The sequence below is a fragment of the Gallus gallus genome, chromosome 15 (genome assembly GCF_016699485.2).
Source record: "Gallus gallus isolate bGalGal1 chromosome 15, bGalGal1.mat.broiler.GRCg7b, whole genome shotgun sequence".
In the NCBI taxonomy this organism is placed as follows: domain Eukaryota; kingdom Metazoa; phylum Chordata; class Aves; order Galliformes; family Phasianidae; genus Gallus; species Gallus gallus.
The window spans coordinates 3,966,536-3,978,727 of record NC_052546.1 but is presented as its reverse complement, the minus strand read 5'-3'; the positions used below and the strand labels follow the sequence as shown (position 1 = coordinate 3,978,727).

Sequence of the window (12,192 nt, the reverse complement as noted above, 5' to 3'; positions counted from 1 at the left end):
CTGATATGAGAAATGAAATGTTTTTAAACATAAAGAATAGTTGTCTATTCAGAGTTTGTCATGAGTTTTGGGGCCTGTTGTATTTGTTCCTTGAGTTTTAAAATACTGATGATCACAAACTTAACTTGACCAGCTGTTTGTCATAGGACTGTTATTTTTCCTGCTCTCCTCCTGCCGCTCATCATACTTACAGTGTGCGTATTTGAAAAATCATTTATTACATGTGTATGGTGCAATAACCTGAGAACTGTACTGTGGAGCTCTGTGGAGTAACTCCAACACAGCTGTCTTAACTACAGGCCCCAGAGTCACTGGTCTAAGATCTGCGCTTCTGTCCCTTTGTTAGTGAATACTGTGACATCTCTTGATAAAAGCTCTGGCATGGTTTGGGTAGCAGTGGGTTATGGGAATAGCCTACATACTTTGTATGCAACTCTTTGTAAAGTTGCATAAGACGTTTTCCCTAAAATTTTGGATTTTCCCCAGTGAAACCTGTATTTTGAGGAAATTATTACTATTTGGTTTTCTTTTACGGTCTTCTGTTTTGTAGCAGAAATATGATCATAGACTGCTGTACAGCAGATTCTCATCTCATGGAGAAACAACTTTCTGTGTTCTTTAGCTAATTATTGCGCGTGTTAGCATGGCTTGAGTAAGGCTTATTGAGAGAAATTTAGCATTCAGTGCTACTCCTAAATCTGGTGAGGAAGTCTCAGCTGATGGCAACTTCTCTTGTGTTGCTGGCTTTTGCTTAGTCAGCAAAGTGCTTCAAGTTGACTGATATGCCGAAAGTAGGAAAAAATATCTTTAATAGAAAGGAACATTGACAAACTCAGTATGGGTGTACAACTTGATGCATGAAAGTCTCCAGCTCTATGGAATTCTTGCTGTGTGCTAATATCCTTTCCTTTTGGGGGTGGAGTTACAGCTGGAGCCTTTGTGAAGATAGGGGGCATTTGTCTGCTTTATAAAATGAAACTCTGACCAGGTGTGGCTTCTGTCATTTGCATTACAAAGCTGTAGAGTGTAAAGCTTGTGACTTCCCTTCTGGGGGTGAGCCTGATAGGCAGCTGAAACTAGTGTCTGTTGCAGTAGTTCTTGACCTTTTGATCACAGATATATATATACCCCAGGGGAAAATCTTTGAGTGCCTCTCCATGTGCTGCTCAGTGAATAGCTGTTTAAAAACTCTGCGCTGAGATCATGTGCACCTCACCTTTCCCTATTATGTGCACCTTCTTGCTGTCTCTTTTCTTGTAAATGTTTTTAAGCTGTCATTTTATCTGCAATCATTATATTCATTCGATTCTTAATGCTTGTTGTTCTGTAGCACAGTAAATTTCAGGATATAATTACAAATGCTTGCTTTCTGAATACCTTGAGGGGTCTAGCATGTATTTAAAGGGTACCAGCTGATGTGTACAGCGTTGCTCAAACTTGTATCCCCTCTGCTCGGGTAGGTACATAATTCTCTAATTGCAGATGGACTGCTGCAGCCCCCTTTTGTGTAGTATAATAGCCCATTTCTACTGGAGCACCAACTTCTTGCCTCTTCATGCTACAGCCTTCATGTAAACGTAGCTATTGTTACGCAAAGCTGGGATGCAGGAACAGATGAGGGGTCCGTCAAACACGGTGTCCAAACTCTGGAGGTGGCCGTTTCCAAATGCCTTTGAGGAATGCAGAAGAAACCCCCTAAGGTGCCTAGGCAATTGTGCAACTCTATACGGTAGGGCTGGAGGGGGTGAACTGGATTTCTTCCTGCCCCCCACCTGTCAGTCAGCTTAGCCCTGAAGGATAAGCTGATCTTTTGAAGTTAAGGCTTAAAATTGTTGAGACTGGAGGGCATTTCTAATAGGTTACTGGGTTAGCAAGGAAAAACACTGGTACTGTGTATGCTATCAGCTTTGCTTTGATCAGGCTTTGTAGTGTTGTATGCATGCTTGCGTGCACACAGATTCAACAGCTATTACTTACCACTTACCTATGCTTCCCATATTGCTAATCAGCATCAGAGGGTGTATGCAATGCAGTCCTTGCAAGAACAGATCTGAACTTTTTCTGGAGGTTGTGAGTAATTAAACAGTTCTGTTTACTGATATACACTGTTCCTTTGTTGTTTTAAACTGTGACTTGTGTGTGCATTCATTGTGCGTGCATGTCTGTATGCTAGGAGGATGCACTCATTTGGAACTTACAGTGCTATTGAACTATGAATATTAAAAGTACGAACTGGCACAAACCTACCAGGAGCAGAGCACTGAAAATAAAACTTTTTGGGGAAGCACAAACAACCCTACCATAAATTTTCTCCCTCTTGTAGTTTTAGTGCTGTTGTAAAAAGCCCACACCAGCTTTTAAAACCCAAAACTTTCTCTTACAATGGCCAGGGCTGAGCTTTGAAACACTGCAACAATTCATTGTCTGTGGAAGAACCCTTGCTGGGAAGACTGTGATTTATATCAGCTTGCCTGTCATAGGGTGAAAGGAATGCCCAGTTTTCATTTTGATCAAATGTTAGGTTTGAAAGCCACCCACTGCTGTAAACTCAGTTGGAGTGGAGAGATGAGATAGAGCACATTGCATGCTTTGTTGCTGAGATAGTGTTTTAAGGCTATCTGAATCTGTTTCCCATTGCTGAGTGCAAGGAGGAAATATGTGGATTTTAAAAGAGAAAATTAAAAGGAATGCTTTTCTTCTCTACTTCTGGTGAAATAGAAATTGAGCTGAGGGCAGTTCAAGAATGTTCACTCACTTTGGTAGATGTTTAGAGAAGACAAAAATATTTGTAACTAATATGGAGCTGGAGCAGATGATCCTGCAGCAAAGATGGAAATGGAATCTTCCAAGGGGACTAGGAGAGAGAAAACCCAGCTTCTGCTGCAAGCTGATAGATCTGCCCTTATTCTTAAAACTGAAGGGTGGGAGGGAATTGTTTTGTTCTGTAATGAGATTCATTTTCTTTCACTGGATTTCCTCCATTCCCTCTTAGTTATGTCTTCCATTTAGCAGCTATTGCATGGACTTTCCTTCCTGGAAGGATGGGTGCTGATACAGTTCTAGGATCACAGTATTTCTATTTAAAACAAGCAAAATTTTTGTCTTTTCTTGACTGTGTTGGTAGCAGTGCATTTGACTTTTATCACAAACCTCTGCCTTAGACTAGTCTCATTAGGGTATAAGAGCATCTGATTTCAGTTTGTGGCTTTGAATTAAAATGGCATTTGTTTTCTGATATTTCTTAGGTTAGAGCTCAATTTGGCTGAGTTTCATGGTAGGGTAGCATTTTTAACTCATTAATGATTCTTGTGTTTATCCTAAAATGCATAATTAAAATTAGAATGAGTTCTACATTGATTTGGTGCAGTCCTTCCTATACTTATATTAAATCAAAACAGTACAGGAGGCTATATGAATTTATTAATAAGGATATAAAAACAATCTGTGCTGTTGAATGTGGCTGTGCACTCATGATTGTGATTCACAGTCACTGGTACCACTGAGTAACATCTGAGTGGTGGTTCAAAAGGTTCACTGCTATGAATAAGAAATACTTCATATCCTACCTACTTTATTTACTGGTATTAGGTTTGTAAATGTAAAATTAGATGTAGATAATTCCTCTGCTCCATCACCACAAATGGTCTGTGTAGCCTCAGGCAAGTCATGCCTGCATTCTGATACAAGGAGACTAATATTGGTCCCTGAAATGTTTTGAAACTAAGCATGTTAAAGAGTAAATACTGTGGTGACAGTGGCAAAATAAAATAATAATAATAAAAACCCCTATAGTACTGAACCAGTATATTTGATCAGTTCTTCAGGTCAGAGCAGGTTTAAGAGCCATTTGTGGTGTGACTCCACTGACTTACATAAACTGGGATCAAACTTGATTCATGTATTTGTGTGGTCTGACCTCTCTGAATTCACTGGTCAAGTTATGTTAGGAGGGAAGAGAAGCACAAAGGTTCACTGACTTATGTGTGTCTAAATAAAATCTTGTCAACAGCTGACTACAAGAGTTTTGTTCTGCATTTCTTTTTCAATAGCAGTTTCAGGGACAGAAGTAGCAAGCTGAAATCTGCCTTTCAAATCATAAATATACCACACTTATGAATATTTTTAAGGCGGTTCTTGTTGAAGTCAAAGTATGTTTTTTTCCTCCCATGAAGTGATAGACTGTTTTGATGCCAAAGCTGTTTAACTAGGAGTTTAGTTACTGCTTTATGAATACCTTTTAAAAACCTTATTTTTTTCTGCCTTTTTTCATATATAAATTATACTATTTTAGTTGTTTTTGTACTTCCAGCCATACGGAGAAAAGTTATCCTATGGTCACATAACTGTTCCCAGCTGAGAGTGACCAAAAGAGCAGAACCCAGCAGTCTGCTCTATAAAGCTAATTTGCTGTGCAGCAAAGTATGTGGCCAGGTGGGAGGGGGGATGGAATTTAAGGTCTGTTTCGGGAGAGCATCAAGGGCTGAGTTTTTGAACATCATGCTAATGATGAACACACATCCCTGCTGGAATGTGTTATCTGCAACCATAGTGTCAGGTAATGCCACACTGTGGAGCTGGAAACGCCTGTCAGATTTCTTAGAGTACTCATTCTTGAAATTTGCATCCTCTCTCTTTTTTCATAAGGTTTAGCTCTGTGTATTTTGCTTTGTTTAGCCTATGGCCTATTGGTGATTTGAGTACTAAGTGCCAGTGTTGTTTTCATTTTTATTTCCAGTGATTTATTTTAGGGTAACTTTTGGTGGTACTTTATTTTATAATGTTCCTGTCCCTCTGTTATCAAGGTAGGGTTGGGCACTTCGATATCGTGTTGTGCATCCATATCTAACTGCTGCAGTACTATAACTTCATGTGTAATTTTCTTAGTTTCTTTTGTGGGTCTTTCAAAATGGACATGAAGGTACTACTTTACAGCAAAATATGGGTGGGGGGGGAAAAAGAGGAAAACAACAATTCATTACGAACCTAAGACTGGATCACCTTTTACTATAATATACCTACAATCAAACACAGATATGATTCCTTGGTACTAGGTTAAAATGTTAGTAAGAACTATAGCAGAATAAGTGAGTTGTTAAGAGTCACAGACAAAGAAAATCTGAAGTCATTATTGTTATTTTTGAGTGACCTCAGTATTTCATATGAATCCTTACACAGCGCTCCTCTGTAGAAAGATCTGAAAATAGCTGCAGGGGGTGGTTCTGGTTTCTTGTCAGACTGGAATTTGTTTAGGGGAGTTCTTATCTGTGACATTCCTCCTACACCTGAGATTTGTAACAATTGTATAAATTCTACCCAGCAGAAAAAGTGTGCTTCTGAGAGCTGTCTTAAAAACACAGACACTGAAAAGATTGAGGGAAAGAGTGCAAGTTCCCCTTAATCTCCTTTTGTACAATGATTTACAGATTAAAGATTTTGGATGAATTAGAGAGGCTCAACACTGAACTGTATGGGCCTATTGGAATTCATGTAGAACAGCTGAAACAAGAAATGCTTTTCTTTAAAAAGTTACTGCATGGTTTCCTTCCTTGTTCTAGGGGAGGTGATGAAGGGGAAAAAAAAAGATGATTTTGCAGCTGATTAATCATTGGGAAACAGTAATCACTAGTGGTGTGTTTTGGATCATTATTCAAGTACTTTCAGACAGAAATAATCCAGAGAACTATAACAGTAGCTTTCTCTAATTATTTTTCTGTGCTCAGCCCTACTTCATGTATTGAGCAGACCATTTCTCATCTTCCAATTTATAGTCAATAATCTCTGGGGCATAGATTGAAAACATCCTGCAGAGTTTATTCTAGGAGCTGACTTGATGAGAGCATATTCATCTCTTTAAAAGGCTATTTATTATTGAATTAATTCAAACTCTAAATTCATAGCTTAGATTTTATAGCCTACTTAACTGCACATATCTGGTTGAAAATATTTTGAGACAGATCTTTACCAGGTGTAAATTGACACAGCCTCTCCAGAGCTGAAAGATTCTGAGGCAATTTATACCCGTGGAAGGTTGGACTGCTTTGATTTTTCTTTTCTTCTTGTGTATAATGCACTGAGAAAGAAGACAACCGTCTTTAATCTGTGGAGAATTTAGACACTAATCAAGTGCTAAAGAGGCACCATGCCGAGGCTGAGAGCTAAAATCCTGAGGATGAAATCAAGTAATTGCTTTATCTTTCTTTTCAGGCATCTAGGGATGCTTAGAGGCAAAACTAAAAGTGAATGAATGAATGTAGCCAAGTGGATTTAGCTGTGGATAGATGTATTAAACTTCTACTGAAAGCTGCAAATAATTGTCATTCAGTACAGCTTGCAGAGGCTAACACTGAGCAACAGCAGCATTCACACATCTGTGTGCTTATCCAACATGGTGTATTCTGTAAGTGCCTAAAGCAATGGAAAACATGCTTGATTTAGGGATTAAAAAAGATCACCTTGATTTTTATTTTTTGTTGTTATAAGTAGCTCATAATGGAAAAAAACTATCATAGCTACTTAGGTTTGTTCAGTAGTTATCTGCTTGTCTCTAACTTTACTGAGATTCCTGTTTGCACAAACCCTGGACAATCATGGCAGTAGAAGTCTTTGTGATTTTACTTATGGAAATAATGTGCAAGACCTGTGGCTCTCAAAGGAGCAAGCTGAAAAAGTGAATGGGAGAGAGCAGGGAAGACAAGGGCACTTCTAAAAATAAAATAAAGAATCTATTGAGTCTGCATAACACACTTTTGCTAGATTTCCTGAGCATCCTTGTTGAAGCAAGAGGCCACTGTGTTCTTTAGGATCACTTTAAAACTTCAGAACCCTACATTCCCATTTACAAACATTAGTGATGGGAGTAAGCTATCATCATAAACGGTGAATATACTGGGACAGTCTGCACCTCCCACTGCACTTCAGAGACTGTGGTTAATTTCCAGTAACACTGAAGTCTTAACTGCTGCAATTACCGCTGAACCTTCAGGTTCCTAGCAACCAGCAAAAGAATGGAGAAAGCAGTTATCTGGGTAACTAGGGAACTGAACACCAGAACAGCCTTCTGTTTTCCTGGCACATTAATATACAGCGATTATATACGCAGCAGTCCATCAAAGTATGTGGTGGGGGCAAGAACACAGAGCAAAAATAATCTCAGATGTCTCTGAAGGAAGACATCCCCTGAGAAAAGAAGTGGTCCTGAAACAGAGCAGGTGTTTGCACTTTGTAAGTATAGCTGATGTATCATTGATTTCAGTCAGTCACATTGTAATAGATAGTATGATGAAAAATACTTTCTAGAAAAACAAATAGCACATTTATGTTCTTCCTTGTAGCAATGTGGGCAGTCCAAAACATTTACAGTAGTAATGGCTAGATACAAAGCTGGGGCAGATAACAGAAATAATGAAAAACCCACAAAAAAACCCAGGTCTCTGTATTATCTTTTGTCTTTTAGAGTAAATCTACTCCCTCCCCTCCCCCCCCCTCCATGTATTAAATAAGGAACTGATTCAGGAAAGCAGTTCATGCTGTTAGCAGAGTGATGTGAGAAAGATTTTTGATTCAGTTTTAACATGTTGAACTTCTGTATCAGATTAAACTTTGTGGTCCAGCAGTCGCATCTTCAATTTTTTAGTATATTAGCAAGTTTCTACTATTGCTTACATTTCAGACACCTGTTAGGAAATACTTAAAGCAGATTTCTCAAAACTTCTTTGGTTGACATACCGTAACAGAAATAAAATGTTATTACTGATTAAAGTGACTCCTTCAAATCTCACTGTCACACTGATTGAAGAAGAGATATACTGCAAGTTCTTTCTGTTAGCTCATGGGACTTGCTTTTTTTTTTCCTGAAGCAATTGTCTTTTTGCTTCTCGAACTCTAATCTTTTGCTGTTGATTGTGAGCTATTGTAAGGCACCCACTGTTCACTTCATCTGTGTGTTTAGAAAAAGCCTACACAGAACTGAACTTGCAGTGGAAACATGCAGGTGTAATGTTGGCTTTGAGTTGTTTTGAGTTGCTTCCCTTAAACCACAGAGTGTTTCAGGATGTTTTCTTAGCAGATGCAAGGGAATTCTAGAAGATAGGAGTAAGAATTTGTATGTAAAAGGTGGGATTTGATGGAGCTCAGAAGGAAAGTTCAACAGGGCAGAATCATTACCGATGATTTGCTGCTGAGAATGCATTTTCAATTGGAAAGGCTGTTGTAAAAGTTGCATACAAGTCTATAACCTGAAGGACAAAATATAATAATGCTATGTATTTTTCCAGTTTCTTCTTCTGCAGCACACTGAAAGCATGAGTTGAGCTATGGCTAGGAGAAGGGTTTTGCCTCAGGTTGGCAGGAAAACTTTGGCTTGCGTGTCAGTCATGGTAAGTTCTGTGCTGCTTCATGCAGCAACTAGGATCCTGACTGCAAGTAGTTACTACTTGGATGAGATTAAAAACCGTCAGTGAACAATTTGGTGATGCAAGAATAAAATCCGGGTGTGCTGATATACAATTAATTACTCTAAGCATGCTTTTCTTGTGAAGTGTTGTTTCATTCGGTAGCATTTCTAATGAGAGCTGCAGAAATTTAAAAAGCCAAAGGGACCTTCTTCTTCAGTTATTGAGGTTATGAGGTTTTTTGTTTTTTTTAATATTTTGGTGTTTCTTATATGTATGGGTTGGTAGAAGTTCTTTGAGTTCGTGATAGTAGTGTGGCTGGAAGGAAATGAAAAGAAAATGCAGAACAGAAGGGGGCTGAAGAAGACAAAGTTGTTCCTGCTGTTATTTGCTATTTACAGGAGTTAAGTATGCCCAAGAAGTTACGTACTTAACTACAGATTCTTGCTCGACATATGCTGCTAATATTGCATCAAGGAGGCTTACTTATGCTGTTGCATTAATAATGTCAAAAATGTGATTAAAAAGCAGTTTACATTAGTAGTGCCACTAATATTTCATACAACTGTTGCAATTAGGGCTTGTTGCTGCCTAAGGAGATACAGTAAGTCAAGCACATAAAATGAAGGAAAGTTGGGAGAGTTGTTTCTGTTAAAAGACGAATCAAACTTTCACATCTTGGGAAATGTTCTTCTTAGCCCACATCAGATTCAGATACTGGTTTATGTGACAGCTAAGAGCTGATTTTGTAATTGCAGCTATGGAACAAAGATGTTTGCTAAAGGATATTCAAGTCTGTTCCTATCACTGCAACCACGTGCATCATCTGATCCAACATTCACAGGAATCATGTTTCTTTCTGCAATCCAGATGGACAAAATAACCAAGGAAGATGAGTCATCTATGCTATGTGTGGTTGAGGCTGGTAGAAATTTTCAGGAAGAATGACTCCAGTTTGGCTAGAAGTTTTAGAAGTTTGCAGGTATCCCTGATAATTGCTGTTGGTACTGAGGAATTGCTAGCATATCTAATTAGTCAGCATGGATTTAATGCATAAAATTAATGTACTGAGCATCTCTGCATAAATCTGGTCTGAATAGGAGGCAAGTTATGAAATGAGACGAACTCTGAACAGTAATACTAATCAAAACTAATCTTAAAGGAATATAAATTAGCTTTTGAGCAGCCAAAGGAATTTCTAGACATGTGTAGGTTCTTACATTTTGCTTGTATTTCATACTGTTTCATATTAAGGCTAATTTCGTTGAACATTTGTTCAAGACAGGTGTGAGCTTTATGCATTAAGAATGTGTTCTTAACCTAAGATGACTGCAGGTACAGAGTGTTGTGTGTAACAGTATTAGTTTAATCCACTTTATTAATAACCATTCCCCCCCCGCCCCCTTCTGACCTGAGGAGACTTTTCTGACCTATTTTGCTCTCTGTGACTCCATTTGCACTCTCCTGTGTGGGCACAGGTTCTTCCACAGGTATCTATGCTCACTTGATACGGAAATGGTTATCAGGTGGATGCAGCTTCTGGTTATTGCCTGGCTGGGCTGGATTTGAACCAGTGATCTGGAGGAGAGATGCTTTTTCATTTAGCCAAATCTTCTGAGCATTAATATGACTGAGGGGGTGGGGGGGGTTGATAGTTGAGGTCAAATGAAGAGGAGTTGTGTTGGTGATAAGAACTGTAAGATACTGTGGCAGAGGGAAGGGATACCTGGTTGCTGCAGATTGCCACAGGCAGCTGCTGTAGCATTTCATAGTATTTAGCCCAAGTCAGGGCTAAGGCTCGCAGGCAGAGAACGTGTAAGCAAATCTGCACTGTGGCTCCACCATAGCTGGTTCTAATTAGTCATTTTTATGAGCTCCAGAGTCAGACAAAAAATGAGGAGCCCTCCCCTTGTGTAGTTTCCTGTTTGCTGGGTGCATGTAAAAGAGATCTGGCTATGATGTATGTTAATAATGAGCTGATAATGTAAGCCAGCTGAGAGATGTGGAGTTAGTCTGGTATGCTGCCAAGCAGGAGGTGAAAGATCAGGAACTGACTCATGTTGCCAAGACCTGGTCCTGTGGAGAAGGTCTGCCCATTAATAGATTAAGTTTCTCATTAGGACTGCACAGCATATGCTTACAGCTTTTGGGTTTCAAGATGAAACCAAACACCAGTAAAAGCCTGCTGAACAGAGTGGCAGATTTACTGGTAAATAAAGGATTAAAGGAGTGCTTGCCAGGATCGTTGGACTGGAAACCTGACTGGCCTTTGAAGATTACTCCATATTGTAGGTCCTCTTTTAACATAGACACCAAGAAGAAGCTCGTTCTGCTCTTCACCATTGTCTGTACTTGTAAGAGCCTTATCTGTCAAGGATGTATGATGCTTATGTGTGTCTTTTAAACCAAACACATGCAATTGACTCTAAAGTAAAGCATCACAAATAAGTTGAGAAGCCTGCTATAAACAAGCTCCCCTCCTGCCCTTTGCAGACCTTGCCTTTCCAAGGAGAACAAGTACCAAGCATTAGTTTTCACAGTGAGCAGCTCAGTATTTACAGCATTTCTGAACTATTTGTTCCCTTCTGTTTGAATGAGGATCTCCAGCAAGCTAACACAATTGCCTGCTTGGGTTACAGCATGCAATGTTGATTACATTTAGCCATGAATGCAGAGCATGCATGGCTAAACAACTTCAGCAAACTTGTATTTAGACAGGTTTATATATATACATACATACACGCACAGTGTTAATATGGTATTCTGGGACTTTAGTGTGGCATTGGCTTTATATTCCTTTATTGAAAGAAAAGATGATTCCCGTTTGTCTTGTCATTTGTCGTGCAAGTCCAAAATTCTCTTGTACCCCTCAGCTTCAGCTGACTTGCCTTACCTGGGGAAATGTGGTGTCAAAAGGAACTGCGAGATAGGCTTTGTAAGATGGTCAGTGTTTGACCAGTGAGTGGCAAAATGCTTTTAACATAGAGTAGTTAAGAGCAAAAAGTGTCTCTATTGTCCTGTTAAGCAATGAAGAAAACAAAACTACAAATGTTGGAAGCAGCAGTGAATTTTACCTTAACACTCATCCAATGAAAGGGTTTTCTTTGCTCCTGCCTGGCCAGAAGCAATGAGTATCATTAATCATTATTGAAATTGAACTGTGTTGGTCCTAATGGATGTGCTAGAACACAGCTTTTTTTTGAAGCAAGACCTCTGTTTTCAGTAAAGTTAAAAGGGGGGGGGGGGGGGGGGGGGGTACCAGGCTTCTTCCTCACTCAAACATGGCAGTGTGACATCATACAGAAATGAACAGTATTTGTTTGCATATGCACAAATACACACTGTGTATGCCTCTGGATGCAATGTATGTATTTTACCATAATGATATGCGTTTATAGAGTAAACATTTTATTTCTTCTCATATAAATCAGAACTAGCGAAAGGATTTTATTACCTCAAAAGAAGTCCATATCTGGTGATATAGGCTAAACTGTGATTGTGGATTGACTAGGAACCTGAACTTACACATTTAATTTCACTTGTGAACCACTTCTATCATTTGTGGTCAGTGATAAAGGTCTTAAGACAGAGAGGCTTTTCAGAGAACACAGTCTGAGAACCAGCAGTTGAGGCCCAGCATAGATCAGTGGGAGAGTACATGTGGGCATACAGAAGCATGCAACAGGTTTGTCTGTTACCATAGGATTGCAGGAGGCTTCCCTCCCTCTGTGTTAGCATGAGCAGCCTGCCCTGCCCAGCAGTAGGTCTGCCTGTATGGCTGCTCATGGGCCTCCTGTGGCAG

At 39.3% G+C, this 12,192-nt stretch overlaps 1 protein-coding gene across 3 annotated transcripts in view; it reads left to right on the top strand.

Moving 5' to 3' along the window:
* The window catches only part of TMEM132C (transmembrane protein 132C), a 180,353-nt gene that overhangs the window by 26,109 nt on the left and 142,052 nt on the right, over positions 1–12,192 (top strand). The window contains exon 1 of one of the 3 annotated variants that reach the window (XM_040648345.1): positions 1,606–1,700. The exons of 1 other annotated variant lie outside the window; for it this stretch is intronic. Coding sequence is in view for 1 of the 2 variants with exons in the window: in XM_040648344.1 (XP_040504278.1) it covers positions 1,615–1,729 (115 nt within the window). In the remaining variant the exon portion in view is untranslated. Of the gene's footprint in view, positions 1–1,605; positions 1,730–12,192 lie in introns of those variants that run through there. One more of the 3 variants, XM_040648344.1, reaches the window with a different exon arrangement.